The sequence below is a fragment of the Eufriesea mexicana genome, unplaced genomic scaffold, assembly GCF_001483705.2.
Source record: "Eufriesea mexicana isolate 0111107269 unplaced genomic scaffold, ASM148370v2 scaffold32, whole genome shotgun sequence".
NCBI classification, from domain to species: Eukaryota; Metazoa; Arthropoda; class Insecta; order Hymenoptera; family Apidae; genus Eufriesea; species Eufriesea mexicana.
In genome coordinates this window covers 182,043-207,324 of record NW_016908213.1, presented here as the reverse complement: position 1 = coordinate 207,324, position 25,282 = coordinate 182,043, and the positions used below count along the sequence as shown (strand labels likewise).

Genomic DNA, 25,282 nt, shown 5'->3' with positions numbered 1-25,282 from the left:
TGTGACACCGGAAGCGACCAGACAGCCAGGGGACAGCGGTTTATCGTCAGATCGATGGAGAACCTCCGCGAAATCCTATTTTTGCCCTCGTGGAAGGGTGGACCGACCCAATGGTTCGCTGCAGGATTCGTTGGTGGAAAAATTGGATCCTCGAGAAACGAATCCTGACCGAATCGCTGGCGAGTAGTAGTGGAAGAAGCTGTGTCACGGATATTAATTTTTCTCGTCTCTTCCGGACGTTATTAATTTAAGGTCGTAATGGAAGGGGTCGACTGGAATAATATCGCGACACTTGGAACAAAAGCTTTGTTAATAAAATAACGGATCAGTGTAATAGAATAATAACTAGGCAACAACTTTCCTACAACTGACACTTCTAAGACTCCTGATTTCATACTGTCTTTTCTAAACTCTGATCTTGTAGTCTGACTTAGAATTGACTTAACTCTCAAATAGTTGACCGTAGATGAGCGACACTGGGTCACCTTTGACCCACATCTAAATTTTCACTATACTTGCTTTTCACTTAATTCTTTGGTGTATAATGTTATATAATAATATTTATAACACAGGGAGGAGATTAGTTTGTTTAAAAAATTTCCAATTTTATAAAAATATTGTTTGTTTATATGTACTAGGTACATACAACGTTATTATGTTCTGTTGCATGTCATTTACATATAAATCGTGAATATTTGACACATTTTATACAATATATTTGTGAAGATTGTGAAAATCCAGAAAATGAAGATTTGATCGATTGTTTCTTTTCACTGCTATAATGGACAATGCTATTTTGCTAGGGACATTTGGATTCACCTCGAAATCAGTTGTTCTACTATTAATAGTTGTTATATTACAGAGATAAGAGTGGTGCCTGCAGATGGTACCATTTCTTCGCTAAGCTCAAATTTCGGGTCAATTATGACCCGGTGTCGGCTAAGCTAGGGTTAAAACAGCCCCTGGCACCCTTGTTTAGGCCTAACAGTCTCTCTTCTTTCACACACAGGCTTTCTTTCTCGATTCTCTTCATTTCCCCTCGGTGGACTAGGTACTTGAAACACTGAGGATGCATTCCTAAACTTTCACTCGTTTCCCGCACTTGGCTCTGTCATAAACATCCCTTGCACGCGGTCACTTTCGTCCTATATCCCAAAACAGTCTAAACATTTCAGGACCGCACTCATTCCAATCCCATATTAATTTAACACCCAGTAGAGAGAGGTAGAAGAGGCTAGGGACAACGTTGACTCGCGGTGAGTTACTTGTGATGGCAATTACGAAGGTAGTCTGAGTCAAAAATTGTAAGCACACGAATTTATCGAATCTACTTTCCGTCTATTGATAACGTGTTATGCAACGTTAAACTTTGTTTTGTAAAAACAGATACTATAGAAAACTTATATTGTTAGGTTAGGTTTGTAGTTGTACAATAATTTATTTCTTTCAATACTAGAACTACCAAAGAATTCCTATTTCTTCAAAATAGTGGAAGATTAAATTGTTAGCTTGAATTTGTACTTAGTATGTATACTTTCTTATTTTCATTGTATTATTTAATTTTTATTATTCATGCATATTGTATTTAAACGTTTACACGTTATAAGCTAGTAGTTGCAAGGTTTTTCAAAATAGTGGAAGATTAAATTGCTAGGTTAGGTTTGTACTTAGTATGTATAATTTCTTACTTTCATTGTATTATTTAATTTTTATTATTCATGCATATTGTATTTAAACGTTTACACGTTATAAGCTAGTAGTTGCAAGGTTTTTCAAAATAGTGGAAGATTAAATTGCTAGGTTAGGTTTGTACTTAGTATGTATACTTTCTTACTTTCATTGTATCGTTTAATTTTTATTATTCGTGTATATTGTATTTAAACATTTACACATTATAAGCTATTATAAGCTAGTAGTTGTAGGGTTCAGTTGATCGAGTGTTAAATTCCTGGTGTTTTGACAGTGAACATATGTGACTCAGTGATTTGGCTAACTGTAAATATAATTCTGAAAAATTTTGGCAAACATTTAGCACATAATGGAGATCAAAGGTCATTCTGTTCAAAATTATGAAATATATAACAGGTTTTCTATGTAGAATTACTTAAACGCTTGATAATTGGGATCCATTTAAGTTTCTCGTTTCAAGAATTTTATCATCCGAGGAGATAAATTTATTAACACGTTCGCTACCATTGGCGTCGGATTTTAATAATTCTCCGAGGAGTGACGTGCGTTTTTAATGCTCCGCCGATGAGCTACGCCAATTAGCGTTTCAACGAAAATTTATGTCACTTAGGGGAACGTTAAGCGATGGTCATTGCGAAATAATTATATCGCGATGTGTGAATATTGGAAGCGCTTTGAATCTCGCAAAAAGTTCATAATTGCAATAACCTGGGAAGCACATGGCTTCGTATAATTCCTGCATCGACGTTTTGCAATCTGAGCATTATTTTGTACGATTGTCCGCAATGAGTAATAAAAATGAATTACGTTTCTGACTGAATTTATCTAGCTATATGTATAAAATATTTTCCGCGACTGCGAAAAAGCAAAATCTGAATTTTATCTGAATTTTATCTGAAATTTATCTGAATTTATAATTCACTAACTTGATAATTTCAGTGTTAAGAAATATCAGAAAATTAGTAGTATTTTCTCTCGTTTGATAACAATAGTCTCGCTAATATGTCATTGTTCATGGTAATAGATCTCTGTTGATCAAGTGTTAACACGACACGCGTTGTTGTAACGTTAAGGCAGGTGTAGTTCGCTATTATTTGTACTATAGAGAAGCAGCACGCTGAATACGGACAGGACTTCATCTGTTTGTCTTATCGAAAATTGCAACGCAATCTCTGTCACGCGTGTGTGACGAGCTGGTCCCTGACACAAAATTGGCGTAGTCGTGTATGCATCTGACGCTTGGTAGCTAACGTGTTAATCTCGAATGAGGTATAGCGATATAAGTGTATCAAATATAGCTAGCTTTAAATTGAATTAAATATACCACTGAAGTTCTCATAGCTGAGAATTCTCATAGGGGAATCAGTTCTAATGACCAAAGAAAATAAAAGTTAGCACTGTCATCTTGTCACGAGAACATCACGCAGAGCTCACTTCGATGAGCATCTTAAAATTCTACTCAAGTGTCCGAAATTTCTCTAAACATAGAAACTAAATATTAAAACACCATTCTCTAACTGGTCAAACTATCCTATATCTTCCTGCTGTCATAGAAATTCAGGTTTTCTATGTAGAATTACTTAAACGCTTGATAATTGGGATCCATTTAAGTTTCTCGTTTCAAGAATTTTATCATCCGAGGAGATAAATTTATTAACACGTTCGCTACCATTGGCGTCGGATTTTAATAATTCTCCGAGGAGTGACGTGCGTTTTTAATGCTCCGCCGATGAGCTACGCCAATTAGCGTTTCAACGAAAATTTATGTCACTTAGGGGAACGTTAAGCGATGGTCATTGCGAAATAATTATATCGCGATGTGTGAATATTGGAAGCGCTTTGAATCTCGCAAAAAGTTCATAATTGCAATAACCTGGGAAGCACATGGCTTCGTATAATTCCTGCATCGACGTTTTGCAATCTGAGCATTATTTTGTACGATTGTCCGCAATGAGTAATAAAAATGAATTACGTTTCTGACTGAATTTATCTAGCTATATGTATAAAATATTTTCCGCGACTGCGAAAAAGCAAAATCTGAATTTTATCTGAATTTTATCTGAAATTTATCTGAATTTATAATTCACTAACTTGATAATTTCAGTGTTAAGAAATATCAGAAAATTAGTAGTATTTTCTCTCGTTTGATAACAATAGTCTCGCTAATATGTCATTGTTCATGGTAATAGATCTCTGTTGATCAAGTGTTAACACGACACGCGTTGTTGTAACGTTAAGGCAGGTGTAGTTCGCTATTATTTGTACTATAGAGAAGCAGCACGCTGAATACGGACAGGACTTCATCTGTTTGTCTTATCGAAAATTGCAACGCAATCTCTGTCACGCGTGTGTGACGAGCTGGTCCCTGACACAAAATTGGCGTAGTCGTGTATGCATCTGACGCTTGGTAGCTAACGTGTTAATCTCGAATGAGGTATAGCGATATAAGTGTATCAAATATAGCTAGCTTTAAATTGAATTAAATATACCACTGAAGTTCTCATAGCTGAGAATTCTCATAGGGGAATCAGTTCTAATGACCAAAGAAAATAAAAGTTAGCACTGTCATCTTGTCACGAGAACATCACGCAGAGCTCACTTCGATGAGCATCTTAAAATTCTACTCAAGTGTCCGAAATTTCTCTAAACATAGAAACTAAATATTAAAACACCATTCTCTAACTGGTCAAACTATCCTATATCTTCCTGCTGTCATAGAAATGACAAAATAAATTTCCAAAAATCTGCCAAGCATTCACATACACGAAACGTCTTCGAACCATCCTATATTCTATAATTTCATCTTTTCTCAAGAATACCAAAGAATGTTGAATTAAATCTTCGTCAAGCTTCCTTCGAAACAACCATTCAAAATTATGTCAAAATTTCTTCAAACACGGAAATCAAATACCGTGGGTCAAGAATCTGTCAATTCTTAGTTTAGAAAAGGACAACAGAACTTAGCTCTATCCTCTAAAAGGAAATTAGACATACTCTAACAGACCTGTGTCATCTCTGTCAGGCATCTATCTCGGAAGTCTTGGAGGAATTCCATCGCTCGAACCAATTCACCAAATTATCCTATACCTTCCTGTTGTCATAGAAATGACAAAATAAATTTCCAGAAATCTGCCAAGCATTCACATACACGAAACGTCTTCGAACCATCCTATATTCTATAATTTCATCTTTTCTCAAGAATACCAAAGAATGTTGAATTAAATCTTCGTCAAGCTTCCTTCGAAACAGCCATTCAAAATTATGTCAAAATTTCTTCAAACACGGAAATGAAATACCGTGGGTCAAGAATCTGTCAATTCTTAGTTTCGAAAAGGAAAACAGAACTTAGCTCCTGTCAAAATTTCTTCAAACACGGAAATCAAATACCGTGGGTCAAGAATCTGTCAATTCTTAGTTTCGAAAAGGAAAACAGAACTTAGCTCTATCCTCTAAAAGGAAATTAGACATACTCTAACAGACAGCCTGAAACGAAGTAGACATTCAGCAAACAGACCTGTGTCATCTCTGTCAGGCATCTATCTCGGAGGTCTTGGAGGAATTCCATCGCTCGAACGATCTCGTCGATGAGAAATTCACGAATCCAATTAGACGGTTGGTCGGAAGTAACACGAGGGAGCTTATCGCGGTGACATCCGGTGGTAGATATCCGAACTTTCGAATGGAGGATCGAATTTGATCGAGTTCGGGACACCGTCAGTTTCCATCGGGTCTCCATTCTGCCTGTTCCTGGCTGGTTGTCTGGCGAACGTGTAAGTCGCGCGTGTAACTGTTTAGATATCCGGTGGTGGCGCCGGTAACGTCGAAGTACGGGGCGTGTTGGTATTGTTAAAATTCAGAGGAACCGAAATTGCGACGGGAACGAGGTTTGTACGTGCGTGTTCCGTCGGCCATGATAATTACCACGGATGCACGCGTGTCTACGTATACGTAGACGTGTATATAAGCGCGCGGAAGCGAACACGTTGAACCGTGCCAAATAATATTATCAAAACGATCGAGCGGTCCCGATCGATTTTAATCGCTGCCGAGAGAAGCTTTGACCGTGAAACCGCGACCTCGACGCTTTTGCAGAGGAAACCGGAAGTGCATTTCCGTGGTGCCGCGCGTTGCCGTGTTTTCGTTCTATGCCCTTCCCTCTGGTAGTCGTTCTTCGAACCTTCCAACGACTGGCAGAACGACCACGACGGTCATAAGGTGTTCCATTTAGGTGAATATTAACCCTTTCGTTAGTGACTATAAGGTGACTAGAATCAGTCGATGTTGAGAGCTTGATCTGTACTTGGAGTGACTATATTTGCGCGGTGTCGAGAGTTCGTTCTGGAACGTACTGGAAGTGACTATATTCGAATGATGTTGAGAGGTCGTGTTCAACGGCGAAAGTTTGTTGTATACTGTAAGTGACTATAGTCAAATAACGTCGAGAGTTTGTTTTATAGTGAAAGTGACTATAGTCAAATAACGTAGAGAGTTTGTTTTACACTGAAAGTGACTACAGTCAAATGACGTCAAGGACTCGTGTCCAACGTCGAGAATTTGTTTTACACTGTAAGTGACTATAGTCAAATAACGTAGAGAGTTTGTTTTACACTGAAAGTGACTACAGTCAAATGACGTCAAGGACTCGTGTCCAACGTCGAGAATTTGTTTTACACTGTAAGTGACTATAGTCAAATAACGTAGAGAGTTTGTTTTACACTGAAAGTGACTACAGTCAAATGACGTCAAGGACTCGTGTCCAACGTCGAGAATTTGTTTTACACTGTAAGTGACTATAGTCAAATAACGTAGAGAGTTTGTTTTACACTGAAAGTGACTACAGTCAAATGACGTCAAGGACTCGTGTCCAACGTCGAGAATTTGTTTTATACTGTAAGTGACTATAGTCAAATAACGTCGAGAACACACACTCAACGTCGAGAGTTTATTTTAAGTTTGTTTTATACCGAAAGTGTTTATAGTCCAATAACGTCGAGGACTCATTGTGTCTAATGTTGAGAGTTTATTTTATACTGCAAGTGACTATAGTCAAATAATGTCGAAGACTCATTGCGTCTAATGTTGAGAGTTCGTTTTATACTGCAAGTGACTATAGTCAAATAACATCGAGAACTCGTGTTCAATGTTGAGAGTTTGTCTTATATTGAAAGTGACTATAATCAAATAACGCCGAGGAGTAATTGTATGCAACATCGATTGTTTTATACCGAAAGTGAGTATAGTCAAATAACGTGGAGTACTCATGTCCACCGTTGAGAGTTTATGTTATACTAAAAGTGACTATAGTCACCAAATTTCGAGAATTTATTGTATATTAAAGGACATCTATAGTGATCAAATACCGAAAGTTTGCTCTATAGTGAAAGTGACTATAAGTATCTAATGCCACGAACTAATACATTAAAGTTATTATAACTGTCCAACATCGAAAGTTTGCTTTATATGAAGGATGACTATAGTCACTCCATATTATACTAAGTATACCGAATGTTGAACTACAGCATTGAAAGTCTGTTTAACGTTGAAGCAGATTATAATCACCCTCTGTCAGAATTTTGTACTTATTTGTACTTACTATAGCTATAGTCACTCAACGTTGACAGGTGACTATAATAAACGCGACTATAGTCATTCAACGTGGAAAACCTGCTTTATATTCAACGCAACTGTAATCGCCTAACGCTGGATTGCCTAAAGACTTACTGCATACTGTAATCGTCAAATGTGACAGGAAGTTTACTTTTTATTAGCAACGACTATAGTCATTCAACGTTAAACACTCGCCTTATACTGAAAGTGACTTAACTACTAATCAAAATTCTTTTGTACAATTAAAATTCAATTATCCTACCGTTGGAAATAACCTATGAAAAGTAAACTCACTGCTATTCTCTCTACGCAACGACAGAGCACTGACGTCCAAGTCTACCACAACGAAAGGGTTAAGCGACTATTCGATCCTAACACCACAACCATCCGATTATCGGAATAAAAATCGAACGACAGCTCTTGTCACGGACTCATGTCACTCGAAACTATCGCTAATAATTCGAAAGTCTCTCCATCGAGGAGCTCCTGTTCGACCACCCCCGAATACCATCGGAGACGAAGCAGCCTATCATGGGACACCGTAGCAAATTTCCACGACGAATCTCGTGTTTCATTTCTCGATCGAACACGTCGCCCTTCGTTTTCTAGTGTATAAAACAAAACCCATACGTGTGTATATGAATGTGTGTGCATGCGTGCGTGAAGTTGGATCGCGAGTGGAGTTCTCGGCCAACGATCACAGTCATCCTCGCGTAGATGATCGATCCAGGATGAAAGTACACGAAGCTAACAGCTAAAGAACGCTAGCCAAAGACAGCCGTGAATCGCGTAGCTCGAGAAACGTTCGCGTGTCGAAGATGGACGCCGGTCTGAGCGCGCGAGCGCACCAAAGCAAGATGGAGGAAGACGTTGCACGTTGGAGAGGGAGGAAAAAATCGGGAAAAAGTAATCGAAAGCTCTTTTCCACGTGTTTTTACAGTCAGAGTGTCGCCCTGTGTGAACTGTTGCTCGGTGAATTGAATAGTTTGTAATACACTGTGTATACATACGTTAACACGTTGAATATCAATTGTACCGGATCACGGTCCCAAAAGCGTTACATAGGAATATTAAACAATAAAATTGTATACAATACGAGTAATCGTTAGCCTATGTGTATAGATATAAATATAAATGCAAATAAAAAAATATATATATATGAATATATATATATATATACATAAACGAGACACTTTAATATTAATCCGTAACGAGATAAAGAAATAAAACAATTGTTCTTTCAACTTCGTAACGATAGCGATCCGTCGTTTGTAATATATTTTCGAGGGCTCGTTTCGAGGACAGATGATCTGAGGGTTTCAACCGGGACACGATGCAACCGCGCGTGTGTGTGTGTGTGTGTACAGACGAAACAAGATTCTCGGGAGATAAAAACGGGGAAAAAAAGAAGAAAAAGAGTTTAAAAATGAGAAAGATGCGACGTATAATGTAAGGTAACCGCGTCGTGTGTGGTGGAGTACCGACATTGCGTGCCTGGCCTGTTCCGGATTCGTTATTACAGCGTCTTACTCGCGATGAAAATGAAGGAAACGATATTTTAACGGATGCTATATTTTTTCGCGACACGATAGTCAGATGACGAAGCGTTGAGTTTCTCGTGTAAATAATCCAGAGTATCGAATACGTGAGTTATAACGAGATGTGTAATTCTTGATTTCGATCACTGATTTTCGTTCGTGGTAAATGATAAATTAAAGAAGAATTTAATTTTAGTTTTGGTGAAATTTTGTTCTTTAATTCGAGATAATTCGAGAAAAATTTTTATAATTGCGTTACGCAATAAGGGGTGGAATTTCAGAAATTTGGAGCAAATGATAAATTCGAGATTTTAATTACAGTGGAGTGAAATTAAACTAGAAGTTTGAATTTTTATTATTGGGGAGATAATAAAGGGATTTAATTTTTATTTGAATTATTCTTTTCGATATTTTGTAGAAATAAAGGGATGTGAAAAATTACATTTGGGAATTGGGAATTTGATAGAAACAGTGGTAATATTTTTGGTAATTATTTGGTTTGAAAGATCGAATTGTTATAGGGATTTAAGTAAAAGTAAAAGGCTTATGGCAAGCTTTTCTGATTTATTATATACAAATTACAAACATGAAAATTTCTTTGTTTGTTTGAACACTTTGCTATTATTCTACCAGGTTTGTTCGATTAATTGGGAATAATTGGCCACGAAAATTCGCCTAATTGCAGGAGGTAATTTCGGTACTGCACCATACGCGAATTGTCACATATTTTTACAATGGGGAAAAAAGTTTCCGTGTGCACCACTCAGTCAGTCATAGTTTTTCCGACGTTTTTTAATGTTACCATTGATGTTAATGCATTTAAGGGTGTCGCGAAGTTTACGGAGAGGATTGTGTCGGAGATGTTTAATTTTGTAATAAATTATAAACTTATGTAACTCAAAGAGCCTCAGATTTGCATTGTCTTTATTGTTAAAATGTAATATCTAATAAACTTCTGTTATATTCATTATACGATATTTCATTACCGCTTGAAATCGTACATTAAACATTCCGTGTATTACAGCCGATAAATTCGATCAATTCGGCTGCTTATTTATAATTTAATTTCATTAAAACGCGCCGTTTTAACGGAATAAAAATATTCAATATTCAAGTTACTACGACGTTAAAAATATTCCTGGTTACACGAGCTCCGATGTGTTGGATAATTAATTATCCCAACGTAATCCTGCTCGTGTATAATTAGCATTTTATTGTTGTTTATCGTGCTTTCTTCCGTGCGAGTTTCCACGATATTTAACGTCTGAAAATATCGGTGAAACACCGAGCCGAAGCTCAAATTAGATATGAACGATAACTACGAGCATGACTCAGATAACGTATCAGGAACTCTGTATTTACCAATGCAACAGGGACCAAAAATTCGTATACAGCGGATAAATAAAAATTCCAATTAAATCGATACCCGAATCGATTAAAAATTATTTAATCCGACTCAAATTGAGTGAAACCGAAATAAAAGATTTACTCACCTGAAAACGAAAAATTTATATCGCTGTGATCTTCGCCAATTATATCACTTCCATTTCGTAATATCTTTAGCAGAGATCTCTGTTTATAGCGCGGCATTCGTAATCTCTGATTTCGATGTACTCGTCAGATACGCCATTTACGATTGAAAATATAAAACTTTACATAATCCCGACGAAAAGTGCTCATCGAGCTTATCGAACGTTTACTTACAAAACGGAATATTTTTATCGAAACAGATTCGTTACGATCTTCAGATAAACAGCGCCGAAAACACACTTCGTGGAAACGACTGGAGAAATTAGTTATCGAATCGATTCATAGAGGCGCCGTAGCGTCAGCCAGCGCAGCTGAGAGGTTATGTTCGCCGACGGTCGTAAATTGCAACATGGACTAAACCTTAAAGTCTATAGAATGGCGCCAGAGGTTTTCTCGACACGAGTATCTCGTTGTTCGAGATAAATGACGAGAATAATATGCATTCTATGAAATGTTTGTCGACTGTTTGTCAGCGAGATCATGCGACTGAAAGCTGTCGTAAATGCGTCTTAACATTGAAACCTAACCTGTCAAAATGACATTTGAAATTTTTTGTTTTTTTCTCGCGTAAATCCACAGGTATGTTTCATAAAATCAAGAGTGAAATTTGGAATGTATAATGAAATATACACAGGTAATAATAATTAAAGTGGTATAACGTAAATTCTATTCTTTCTAATACCCTGTATATGCTTAATTATTGACATCATACGACTTTAATTATTGTTATCAAGATACAACAATAATTATGTTAATTCTTTGTCTATCTTGCAAAGATTTGGTCTTTAATTGCAGTTTTGCTTAAATTATAATTATAGTTGTTATAAAATTTCGGTATAATTTTGATAAGATTTTCTGTCCAATCTTGATTGAGAAGCTGTTCCACAATTTATTGAACTTTGGTCGTTTTAGTCGTGCAAAGTAATATTTTATAGGTTTTCAAGTATTCGTTTTCTGCTCTTAAATCGCTCGCAATAAACACACGATTAAAAAGTCTTCGTCCACTATTGTGCATGATTGCAGCTCTCAGACTAGCACAAAAGGAAAAAGTCAAAAAGGATTCTATTCAATATTTTTGTCGATATCGTCCAAACCGTTATAAATAATTTATATCGAAAATTAGCGAAATAGTGAATACCAAAATGGTGAATTTCGAAAATTTTTATTTTCCTTCGTAACTTTTTAATAAAAAAAATTGTGTACTACAAAACATACACAAATTTCATTTCAGTTGGCTGTATAACTCTTCAGATTTTATACGTCACGAGAGAAGAAAACGCGGTTAAAATTCTCCAAGTACAAAAAGTGTTATACAAAGAGCCCTGTAGAAGAGTGTCTGTACAAGCCACAATACTCGTAATTGCTATTCCAAAATTTCTTTTCTCGGATGTACACGCTCCGAAAGGAAAAAAGAAAGCAAAATTTCAGATTTTCCATCCAGCGGATAAAAAAAGCCGCATTTCGAGAAAGCGGGTTTAAAGTTTCATAAATACAAAAGTGGTTATAGAAAAAGCTTGTGCCGGTGCAAGCCACGGTACTTGGGGCTTTTATTTCAAACTTTGTATTGTGAAATATACACAAAGCAAGTCACGCAACACAAGTAAGCCAATGTAGCTCATAAAATATTCACAAACCGGGAGAAAAAAAATGTTTCGCGGAAAAATTGAAGGATTTCAGGGAACATTCGAGATCTGCGCTTCTAATAAACAACAACTCCTTTTTAATAACAAAATAGGTTTATTTAATTAACATATTACACTAACAAGGAGAGAGCAAGTCCTTCTGGTCACCGATTTAATTGAAACTTTGTAGGTTTGTAGATTTCATCACGCAGTTCAAGAATGTATATCATTATAGCCGCATCAATAGTTTCTGAGATGTGTTGACGTGTGGAATATCGAAGAAAAATAATTCTGTGCCTTAATTTGCGTATGATTTCTCATTTACCACTTTAAAAATATCGTCGACTCTATGATAGCATGGGAGTCCTCCCCCCACCATCATTTGAAGTCGGTGGGTCGCAAGTATCCTCGTTGGCGGGATAACTAGAAGGGACCGTTGGAAAGGAAGGGATGCGTTTGGTTCCGGGCCTGCAAGTGGACTCATCGGTAAGGCTACCCTAGCAGACCCTGCTTTGACCCTTTCGGTACGGAAAGGACGGTCGCGGTTATATACTCGTGGTTCGAGGAAGTCTTCCACAAGAGTGGTTGCACTGTGGAAGCCACGAAAACGTGTTTTGCGGTATTCATAGAAATCTCGAGCGTGATTGACACTAAACTTATCATTCGGATCACGACAGTCATCGGTGATGTTTCGTGGATACCGTCAATAGGCGACGGTAGTACCCAGAGAACGTTTCATGGCCGCCGCCAATGAGCGGCAGTAGTACCGAAAGGGTTAAACATTGGGATACTATTGGAAGGACGGGAAGTTACATATATAGGAATTAGAGATTTTCCGAGGACTTGCGAGCAAGTCCTCGAAGTCGGAATCCAGCTGACGGTGAAAATGAGAATGATGGTCGCTACAATAGAAAGTCTTCGAATTACTATTTTTCTGTAACGAAGAAGTCGTCGAGTGCGAAAGGTTAATATAAGTTAAATCTAATATAACCTAAATCTGTTACCATCGTATAATTAGAGCAACCCTTCCGTCAAATTCACGGGTTCCTTAAATCTAGTGTTAAAGTCAAAACTCTCTCTTTTCATACATAAGCTTTCTCTCTGAATCACTCGACCCAGTCATAAATACCTCATCGATTCGCACACACTCCAGTTATCGTCCTAAACCGAAGCCTAAATCGAAGCCGATGTCACTGTTTATTATTCCCTTGCTAAAGCTCTTCGCGCTAGCAACCCCCACAATATCCCATAAAATTTTTGGTATAGCCAATTTTACTACTTTCACTTTCCTCTTTTGTCCATTCTCCGAGAGCGAAACGAAAATTGCAATTTTTAAAAAATATTGTCAAAATGACCGTGCTGTGTGAAGAGCTGACGACAACGAGACGAAGAAAGATCGATGATCATTGATAGCTCGTGACGAGATCGAATGCGGACGGAAAATCACGAGGCAACGATGAGATGGATCAATTGAGCTCGGCGCGATAAAAATCGCGATAATGAGAATACGGAAGGTAGCCGGTGGCAAATATAAGGCGATCTTGTTTAATCGCGAAGATAAGACGAAGAACGATGGCACCGCGTAGACATCGTCTGCGATCGTGATGGGAACGATCACGCGCGACGCACGATCGTTCTGAGGCCAGTTTAGGGTGTTTAGTCGGTTCGGCTGGTGAATCGAAAGTCAGTTGTTGGGATCATCGGACGAATTTTTGGACTCGTTGGGAAGCTATTCGTTCGACCAGGGTTGCGGTTAGAACATGACTGAGGTTCCATCAGCTTCGCGACTCGCGAGGGGCGAATTTGCAGAAGAGAAATCGAGTATGGAAAAATTCTGAAGACTTCGAAGACTTTCGAGGATCCGTTGCTGTTGCGGAAATATTCGGAATTCGTTGATGAAGATTTTGATCGCGTTGCTTTATGGTATTTGGTTGAAGCGCGAGGGTAGCCTGAATATCGTCGAAGAAATAGTAGGAGAATGACGGAGGACAAGGATAAGGATCTGAGCGAGGTGTTGTGCGTGAATAATCAGGTGAAGACGGCAAATGGTAACGAGAAGAGCGATTCCGATTTGTTGCAAACGAAAGTGTACAAGAAACGATGGCTGATGCTGAGTCTCTTCATCCTGTATACTGGGATGAGCAATTTCCAGTGGATTCAGTATTCTATAATCAGCAATATAGTCACCAGGTATTTGCATCGTGATTTTTGAAACTGAGTCATCCAAATTTTGACAATTTCCTAGTTTTCGTTGTTAGATAGTAATCTGTTTTGCCGAGAAAATGATTAATAATTGAAAAGTACAATATTAATTTTGCTTTATTTGATATATGGTATTTAAGTAAGCAGGTATGGTGATTCACACATTTCTTCATTTGGGTTTTTAGTTGGAGATATTTGCTCGTTAAAATTGTATTGTTTGACTGGTTTGAAAGGAAAGAAATTAAACGAGAAATTTGTTTATAAATTATGAATATTCCGTGAATATAAGAAATATTAAATAGTTAGTATGTTAATATGATAATAATTAGATACGTTTAAAAGTCAGAGATTATGGATTGATTAGAGTCATTGATCTAAAATTTTCCTGTTTTCTCCTCGACTTATCGCAAATTAAATATAAACTGTTAGACTGATACAAATTGTATGCACATTTCACACGTTTAACGATGATTAATTGCTTAAAATCCTTATTGCTTATTTAAAATTTCGGTGACATAAACAAGGCAATATAAATTTTTCTTCCTCAAATAAGAAAAGATAAGACAATTATCTCAAAATAAGTGAAAAAATTTGTGAATCCACGTCAATATAATATAATCGGATTTGCCTTCGAAAACCTGCACCACAATTTGCATAAAAATTACATAAATTATAAATAGTATTCGACACTATTAAAACAGAACATATCAATTTTTATAAATAATTACGTCACTGATACACAAAAATATGTCTGTGTTTATAAATAAATATGTCATCGATACCTAACTCAAAGTAGATAAAAACAAATAAAATAAAATATGAATAATTAATATAATCCAATTTATCTCTCAGAACCTGCACTATAATTCGCACAAAAATTAGTCGAATCGTAAGCAATATTCGTGAAGAAAAATTAGAAATTTGAATAAACACGTTTCTCAGGTACTATGGTGTTTCCTCGTTAACTGTCGACTGGACGGCAATGTCGTTCATGGGTTATTACGTGATTTTCATCCTACCTACCACGTACATGGTGGATCGGTGGGGCCTTAGGTGGAGTAACATTATAGGATGCAGTGTTACTTGCCTTGGCTCGTGGATCAAAGTTTTGTCCGTCAATCCTGACAGATTTTACGTCACCTTCATTGGACAATCTCTAGTTGCTTCTACACAGGTTAGAAATTAATTCTTCGCTTCTATTTCGTACATTTATTAATATAACCACATCGACAAATTTTACAGCTACAATTAAAGATAACTTAATAAAAGTCCCTCTTGATACCATGGAACGTGAAATTTGCTTAAAAATTGCAATTTCAGTAAATTCCGCCGTAATTACATCGAAAGTCTTCTATATCCATTAACCCTTATTTTCCAATGACACCATCGTGGCGATATTAATATATAACTTCGAATTTTCTATTCCAAAAAGAAAAGAAAAAAGCATGAAAATCTGTGAGAATTTTCTTAAATAATTTTTAGTTTAAAATAATAAAAATATCGCGGGGCCCTTAGAGGGCCTGCCACTTAGAACGAAATAAATATATTGCCTAACCAAAATTAAGTAACTTCCCAACATACTATTTTTCATAATTAAATCGTAACATAGAACGTCAATAAATATATCCTGAGCCATTTTGATACCGTGAAACGTCGAATTTCTTTTAGAAGAAAATCGTGAAAAAATTATGGTAGATTAGAATTTCGGCAAATTACTGAAAATGACGTCAAAAATGTGGAGAATTTTTACGAAGCGAATTTAAAATTCGAAAGATCGAAAGATAAGAGATGGCCCGAGCGCTCGAAGTAGTATAATACCGGTCGCGTCAGACCGTTCCGGTTAAAAGTAGTAGAAAACAGAATAAGCGGTACGATAAATCAGCGTTAAGCATCGGGCATAATATACGAGCTGGAACGCGATCAATTATACCTACGGCAATTATTATTATTTCATGCACGCCTGTAATCTGTTTGCAAGCTCAATTTTCGACGAAAATATTTAAAATCGAGTTTCCACGTTAAAGTATCGTATTTACAGAGCTGCAGCCGAACGGGCAGAGATCCGGGGCGCTGCAATAATCGCGCGAATTACAAACACGGTAGAAATGAGTTCGTGAAAACGTGTCGTAAATTATTGCTAATGCAAGGCATTACAAGTCTAGTCGAACTTTATGTACCAGGGGCTTAACCTCGAAGCACTATCTCGCGGAAAGATTTATGCTCGTTCACAGACTGCGTTGCGAGTTTAATGAAACCTGTGTGACTTCTGCTCCGAGATACATTGTAATTTCAGAGGCAACGAGAAGCTGTCTCGCTTGGGGAAAAGAAAATTCGAAGTTCTGTAAGATAATACAGGTGACGATTCGCGGTTTCGTCAACAGGGAGTAGAATGGAGCGATGAATATTTATTTACGAAGAATTCACGAAGAGGAAAATTTCCTTTCAGTGTTTGTAAATTTTGCAAAATTTGAAATTCTACAAGACGATGCAGGTCATGAATAGAACAATGTAGATAATTTTATTTACCAAGAATTAACGAAGAGAAAAATTTGCTTTCAGTGCTTATAACTTTTGCAAAATTTTCGAAATTCTGTTAGACGATGCAAGTCACGAATATAACAATGTAGAGAATTTTATTCGTGAAAAATTAATGAAGAGAAGAATTTGCTTCTAGTGTTTATAAATTTTGCAAAATTCGAAATTGTACAAGGCGATGCAAATCACGAATATAACAATGTAGAAAATTTTATTCGTGAAAAATTAATGAAGAGAAGAATTTGCTTTCAGTGTTTATAAATTTTGCAAAATTCGAAATTCTACAAGGCGATGCAGATCATGAATAGAACAATATAGAGAATTTTATTTGCCAAGAATTAACGAAGAGGAATATTTGCTTTCAGTGTTTATAATTTTTGCAAAATTTAAGAAATTCTACAAGACGATGCAGGTCACGAATACAACAATGTAGAGAATTTTATTCATGAAAAATTAACACAAAAGAGAATTTGGTTTCGGTGATATAAAAATTCAAAATTCTCTAAGATATTACAGATCACGATCCATGGTTTTGTCAAAATTAAAAAAAGATAGAAGAAATGAAATATCATACATTAATAGATAATAAGTTTTTCTTAGAACACCTAGTATAAAATCTGTCGTTTTACTATCGCTGCTTTCTTCCCTAAGAAGATTTTGTCAATGAATATATATAATTAGGACCATTGATGGAAAAGGAGTACATAAATATTTGAAAACTTATAAGAAAAATTATATATCATCCTCAAATCGTGATTTTTATTTTCAGAATAATTTAATCTATCATTAATAAATTATTTTTTATTGAGTAATAGATATCCTAATGAAAAGTGTGAATTGACATTTTGACACGTGACCCCCTTTTCCATCAAAGGCCTCAATTATAGCTAGCTATACAAATTTTTAAAGTATACAATTTTATCTTCTTTGGAACGAAGCTTGATCGAAAAGATTCGTTTAATTAGACGAAAAGAATTGCAAAAATATGGAGTAGAATTTTACATGGCGATTTTTCCTGTCAGACCATAGTTCTAACATTACCAGGACGCCTGGCAGCGCAATGGTTCGACGCCAACGAAGTTTCCACGGCCACGTCATTAAGCATTTTTGGCAATCAAATGGGAATAGCCCTAAGTTTTTTAATTACACCGATAATCGTGAAAAATCACGAGAGCCTAGACGATATTGGCGCAGGATTGTCGCACCTCTTTTGGGGCGTAGCTATCATCATGTCGATCGCGCTTTTGCTAGTTATTACACGTAAGTTTCCTCCAAAAAGTATCTTCCTTCTCTTATTACTAAAACATTTAAAAACTTTCCCAATTTTCGCAACTTTCGCACAGCCCAGTTCTAGAAACTTATCCTACAGCATCATAATTTTCAATATCTATAACACACTTGTATCAGAAAATTATACTACAGCTAACATTAATACCATGATCTTACAAAAGCTATACCATAGTTACAATCTTAAAAATTTACTCCACATAATTATCCTAGTATTCTATAGTATTCTATAAAATTACAGTATTCTATAAATATAAGTATTCTATAAAATTTATGATATATAAATTAAAAAATTTATAAATCTTCTTGAAGTCAACGTCGACAAGAAAAAATCACAAAATTAATCACTCGATACCCGTTAAATCCCAAGTATCCGATATTTAGAAAATAAAAATACCGATATTTATTATCTGATATAGTATTCGAAGAGGACCCGAAGCTGCCGCCAAGCAAAACGCGAGCCCTGCAAAAATTAAAGCAGATGGAGGTCGAGGAGAGCATCATACAACCGATCAAAAGATTATTCAAAAACAAGTATTATTTATTGCTCTGCAATTCGTACGGTCTCAGCATCGGGGTGCTGAACGTGGTAGGGACGCTACTGAACCAAATATATCTCGCGCACTTCGAGGTGAGCTGATTACGCTGATTGTTTGCCACAGATCATCCTTTTATTCTAGGACGTTCGAATTCTAGGGACATCCTGGGTTCGCCGGCGTTAAGAACGTCGATTATACAGGTCTAATTATGAAACGTTGAACATTTTGCAGCACGGTGAGGAAGACGCGGGTAGGATCGGTCTGGCCATGATCATTACGGGGATGATAGGTTCCGTCAGTTTTGGAGTGATTCTCGATAAGACGCATAAGTACAAGTAAGGAAATCTCTTCGCTTGTCGTTGCTCAATTCTCTTCTATCTCAAAATTATTTCTACTCTATCTTTGCACTTTGTACTTCTTGCATGAATCTCGTTCCTTTCAGCTTTCTTACTATCAGGTTTATCGACGAGTATAGGGGATGTTCCATTTCAGTTGATCTAGTCGAATGTCTTCGAGATATCGATGATACTACGAATTATTTTTGGACGAAAGTTGAATTCTTTTGAAAGATACATAGATAAAACAAAGCTAAAATTACAAAGATAATTTAATGGTGAAAACATAAAATATTTTTAGGTAGACGTATAGACTGTTAATCGTGGATATTATATTTAACCCTTTGCACTCGAGAGGCGACTCTCAGTCACCATTTAATCAAATTCTAAAGATCGATGTTAATTAATATATCAAATTTAAAATTACCTAACGATGTGTGGAATGTCGAAGAAAAATAATTTTACATCTTAATTTGCATATGATTTCTCATTTACCATTTGAAAAATATCGTCAACTCCATGACAGAAAGTCTTCGAATTACTATTTTTCTGTAACGAAAAAGTCGACGAGTGCAAAGGGTTAATTGAAAAATATTAGATATTTATTAAACAATATCATAATTCAGGGTAAAAATTATCGATGAACTATGAGTAATTACGTTTACACTTTCTCACGTCACTAGTACTCATGTTTACTCTGAATCAATTCTAAATTGTAACTGACCTATCCAAATAGTTTCTCATTTGTTCTCTTTTCTTTCATACATCATATAAATATACACAGTTTATACTACATTTCATTCATTACACGTACACTTGATCCACTAAACAATCATTACCACATAGAGGTCATGTGATACTTGTTATATATGAAGAATTAGGGGAAAAATGGGGAATGGGGTTTATGGGCACGTGGGTTAAATAGTTCATGGGCAAAATAAATTTCTCATACCTTAGAGTTCATCAAAGGAAATAGACCAAATTCGATGAATTTAATTGTATCATTTATAGCTTGAGACTCTATTTTTATTTAGTATACAGTCATTGTGAATGAGTATACCTAAAATCACCAACAAGTGAAAACGTTTCACCACCCCAATTTTCGGGTCGATTTTCATTCATTCAAAATGGACAATTACATATAAAAGGAAAAATAATTTATGGTTAAATAATTTATGGTTAATTATTTTTGGCTATTCCACAATCATCGAAATTAACAGTTTATATATATAGGTATGATCCTACATAAAGGAAGATTCTATTTATCCTTCACACGAAGGTGAATTTAATTTTTTAAAAGTTATAAAAATAATTTAATACTGAAAAGTATTTAAATACTCGAAACCATTCGACTATCGTCTAAAGCAATATAATCGATATCTACAAATATATTTAACTAGATCAATTTAAATGTGACACCTTGTGAATAATACGTATACACCGGATGATCCATTTCCTCTCACTCAGATTCGATACCTAAAATAGAAGATTAAAAATTTCAACAATTGTGAAAAATAGATAACATCGAGCACACGTGGAAATTATTTCGATCGTTCAACTCGTTAATTTATATATTCATTTAATTTAATATTAATTTACAATATTTTATATTATAATTTATGCATTCACTGATTCGATTCAAAATATTTTGGTTCGTATATACGGTTAATTCCTGGCTAAACTGATTTTTCGAGTTAAAAATACGCGTGTCCATTAAATTTTCAAAATTCCTATTTTTCTTTTTTTCTTTATATTGACGCGCCACCCTAAGTGCATTTGTTTCATAGAAATTGGATCAGCCTTGATATTATTAAATCAAATTTGCGATATTACCGTGTATATACACTTATCTCTCGCTGCTCATTTGTCGTTGTAATGCTTCACAAACGTGTTCTTTATTTGTCTCTTTTCTTTTTTTTTAATATTATGTAAGAAAACTGAGCGTATATACTTTCAGGGAAACGACTGTGAGCGTGTATTTTCTCTCGATGTGCGGCCAGATACTCTTTTCCACGTTCACGTTCCTCGAAATTAAATGGATGGTCTATCTATCGGCCATTTTCCTGGGGTACTGTATACACGTATCATGTATTTATATTAATATCGAATCATTTCAATTAACGAAATCACGGGAAAATTTCTTCGAATATGAAGTTACGCGGTTCATTAGCGCCATTTCGTTAATAATTAATTAATCACGCAAATCTTTATCGTTATTCCACGAATTTTGTGCGTTATTGTAGCTACGAAATTATTGAAATTATCGTAAACCAATCAAATTAAGCAAAATTCGTACACATTCGGAGTTCGTTTTATCTACTTCTTTAATTGCGACAAAGAAATAGTACTTTTTAACATTACAATACGATAAATTGTGTTTATCTTTCGAAACACATGAATTTCTTTTATATCCTAGTTTTATCTGAAATTATAAATTAATAATTCGGCGATAATAATATGGTAAAATTACTATATTAATTTTTATTAAGATTAAAATAATTACTGTTTAATAGTAAGTTTAATCGTTATACTAGAAATAGTTTCTAATTTAATTTTTGAATACTCGAAACGGAAAAGACAAATTTTTCAAAAATTTCGTAACTTCCAAAACTCGAAGATTTCCAAATCCCAAAAAATGCGAACCTTCATCTACTCGAAACTCGATCAATTTTCCAAATTTCTCTTTACCTAAATTTTATCTAATTTAATTTTCGAATACTCGAAACTGGAAAGACAAATTTTTCAAAGATTTCGTAGTTTCCTAGACTCGAAAATTTCCAAATCCCAAAAAATGCGAACCTTCATCTACTCAAAACTCGATCAATTTTTCAAATTTCTCTTTACCTAAATTTTATCTAATTTAATTTTCGAATACTCGAAACTGGAAAGACAAATTTTTCAAAAATTTCGTAACTTCCAAAACTCGAAGATTTCCACATCCCATAAAATGCGAAACTTCATCTACTCGAAACTCGATCAATTTTTCAAATTTCTCTTTACCTAAATTCTAAATGCCAAAAAAGCAGAAACGTATTACATTTCGAATTCGAAATTTCAACAAGTTCCCGAGCTGTCATCGTCTCGAAGCTCTCACCCTCAATTACCAAAATTTCTCTGTCACTCGTCTAATTACAAACGCGATATCTCGTCAAGCAATTCGGGAGCTGGTAATTGAGAATTTCTTCGTGCCCTCCGTCGACTGTTGGATCGCGTTATCATGTCGCAAACTGCAGCAGGGATCATCGTTGAAATCTTCATCCACGATTCCACCCCGGAACTCATTCGGCCGGAATTGATTCCGCCGACTCTAAAGCGCAATTACTTTCCGCAGGTACTTCTTGGTCGGTTACGTAGCCTTAGGATACGAGATGTGCGCGGAATACACGTACCCGGAGTCCGAGGAGATAACGGCGGGAATTTTGAACGTGGCTAATAACGTTTACGGCATTGTCCTTATTCTGATAATGGGTCGATTGCTGGAAGTGTACGGGGATATTCCGGTGCACGTGGGGCTTTGCACCACGCTGATCATCGGCTGTGTAACGACCATGTTGACGAAGGACGTGCAAAGGCGTCAGGACGCCAAAAATGGCAGCCATTACATCGGAGTTGAACAAAGCGACAAAGACAAGGAATGCAACGGTCGAGAGAAGAATTGACATTGCAATAACGATTTCCAATCTATCGTATCGATTAATTCTCTTTTCATATTAATTCTGAATTTTTGGAATTTTTAGAAAGGAAATTGACTTTCGTTCCTTTTCCAACACTAAATCCTTCGAAACCAAACGATCCTTTATGGCATGAAAAATTGAAAAATAATAATGTAGAAGCTGCGTTCAAGAATTTTTTTCGAGAGAAGAATTGACATTGCAATAACGATTTCCAATCTATCGTATCGATTAATTCTCTTTTCATATTAATTCTGAATTTTTGGAATTTTTAGAAAGGAAATTGACTTTCGTTCCTTTTCCAACATTAAATCCTTCGAAACCAAACGATCGTTTATGGCATGAGAAATTCAAGAATAAAAATGTAGAAGCTGCGTTCGAGAATTTTTCTCATCTTCGAATCTAAATTATGGTTTTTATAGAACCATAAATTTTTAAGTCTATTTTCCTCTGAAAAAGTGATTACAACTGTAAAAGAGATGACGAAACTTATTTATAAACTTTAATTAACTCCTATTTTAATATTGTAATTAAGTATCCAGAAACTCAGGAGAAAATCCGATAATGATTATTGTTACGATCATCGTCATTATTATAATGATATTTGTTGCTGAACGCGTACCGAGATTCTCAATTCGGAACGAGCGTTCCTCCGAATCCACTTAGTTAATTACCATGAGAGAGTTAATAACATTATAACAGAGATACTCTTTTTTAATGTATACTTCTCTTTTTATACATTTGTACATAGACAAGCTGGGAGATGATAATGTTGAGAGATGAGTGAGATAAGTCGTGTAAGTTAATGCGTGATTGTACAAAGGACAGGAGAGATTATGAAGAAATAAATGTAATTATTATTAACGAGTACCTGCAGTCTTTTTCTTCGTTCGAATTAGGATAAAGAAATTTTTACGATAGTAAACGAAAACAGGTATAGCAGTAGTAAAAGATTTTTATTTAATTTAACCCTTTGCACTCGGCGATATTTTCGTTACAGAAACATAGTAATTCGAAGACTTCCTGCCATAAAGTCGGCGATATTTTCAAAACGGTAACTAAGAAATGCAGATTAATTGTAAGACATAAAATTATTTTAAATTAATTATCTCTAGAATTTGATTAAATGGTGACTGAGAGTCGCCTCTCGAGTGCAAAGGGTTAAATCGTAATGAAATTTGTGTGTTGTAAGTTTGAGTGATAAAATAGCAAATTTATGACGCGTCGAAGATTAATTGAACAGATTTGTACTAACACGAATTTAGGCAGACTTGTACTAGAAAATAATTTATTTTTAGTTCTGGTAATAAAACGTAATAAAATAGTCTGGTAGTACGGAATATTTGTTCGAGTTACACATTGAATTCTAATTTTTATTCCATATCGAACGAGAAGAAGCAACAACACCGATGGGAAAAAATTAGGGAAATCTATTTGAATCGACCCATGAATTTCAACGAGAAGATTCGCTGTGCGAAAAATAAAATTGTTTGATTCCCTCGAAGCAATGTTCGCAATGCACTGAAATTTAATAAATATCTCCCAATTCGACTAAAAATATCCGTCATTTTTTTGCACGAATTTGCATCGATATTTCTGCTGTACTTTAAAATTGTTTAAATTAGGTATTATTTATTATTTAGGTAATATATATTATTATTATTATACATGCAGGAAAATGTCACATTTATAATTTTAGAGAATTCAAGTATATTCATTAATTGGGTTGCAAAACGTATTGTTACAATTTTAGAAAATTCTGTTTTGGGATTTTTAGGGATTTTTAGGGATTTTTTCTTATAGTTACAGATATGTTCGATATTAGATGAGAATACGAATAACGAATTCTTGGAATAGAAGTAGAGTAAGGATAAGATTTTAAGCGAAAATGATTTAGAAAAAATACAAAATAAAGGTGAAATGAAATTAAGGAAACGGTCGCTCTAATTGTCTGACCTTAATCCTATTGCATAAATTAGACTGAAAGTAGGATAAGTTAGACCAAGAGGTACAAAAACTGACCAGAGACGAGCAGGTAGAGCTGTAGAACATGCTACAGGAAGAATAGGGAAATATTAATGGAGAAATTGTAGAAAAGAAATTCATTGATTAATTTACTAATGATTTTGCTGAAGTTTCGAATTTATAGTTATTAGTTTATAATTATTAGTTATAATTAGTTATAGTTGACTGTGAAATACAATGGTAGGCCACTATGGAATTTTATAAAAATAGAACCATAAAATTCCAGAAAAATGAAATCTAAATGTCCTGCCTAATTCCAATCCAATTAATTTCTCACTTCGGAACGTGCATTTCACCGATTCAAATTCATTAATTTTCCAATCGTCCAGCGATCCTAAATCTGTCAACCAAATCGACAGCATTCTCTGATAAAATTTCTCCTGTATTTATCTCCCATCGAAAATTATTCATCGATTACCAAATTAATCCGAACTCACGATTATTTACAAAATAAAAGCCGAGATGAATATATATGCATTTATTAAATTATATAGGTGCCATTCTGTTCTACAATCTTTCTCCATCTTTCAGGCAATTTGAATATTCCAAAAATCGGCACGAGCTTTTTGAAAAACCCAATATTTCTGAACAAAACAGAATTAAACCTATGATCACGTCTTCAATTGCAAATATCTTAAAAATTATTGAGTAGTGGCAGTTATAATCATATACCTTCACCCTTAGGGGAACTATATCTACCAT

The 25,282-nt window shown here is 35.3% G+C and overlaps 2 protein-coding genes across 2 annotated transcripts in view; both read left to right on the top strand.

Moving 5' to 3' along the window:
- Positions 1–25,282, top strand: part of LOC108553894 (hemicentin-2) — a 297,689-nt gene that overhangs the window by 194,252 nt on the left and 78,155 nt on the right. The window lies entirely within an intron of this gene.
- On the top strand, positions 13,563–22,948 carry LOC108553917 (feline leukemia virus subgroup C receptor-related protein 2). Its single transcript, XM_017909008.1, has 7 exons — positions 13,563–14,176; positions 15,131–15,362; positions 17,746–17,983; positions 18,430–18,641; positions 18,781–18,884; positions 20,842–20,952; positions 22,216–22,948. Exons 1-7 carry the CDS (start codon positions 13,965–13,967, stop codon positions 22,541–22,543), a joined length of 1,437 nt encoding a protein of 478 aa, XP_017764497.1. The 5' UTR covers positions 13,563–13,964; the 3' UTR covers positions 22,544–22,948.

Excerpts from the sequence above, each read along its gene's own strand:
- LOC108553917 (XM_017909008.1), top strand. The coding sequence starts at position 13,965 with ATGACGGAGGACAAGGATAAGGATCTGAGCGAGGTGTTGTGCGTGAAT. Across the intron at positions 15,363-17,745 it reads CTCTAGTTGCTTCTACACAG|ACCATAGTTCTAACATTACC; the intron begins GTTAGAAATTAA and ends TTTTCCTGTCAG. Across the intron at positions 17,984-18,429 it reads GCTTTTGCTAGTTATTACAC|TATTCGAAGAGGACCCGAAG; the intron begins GTAAGTTTCCTC and ends TATCTGATATAG.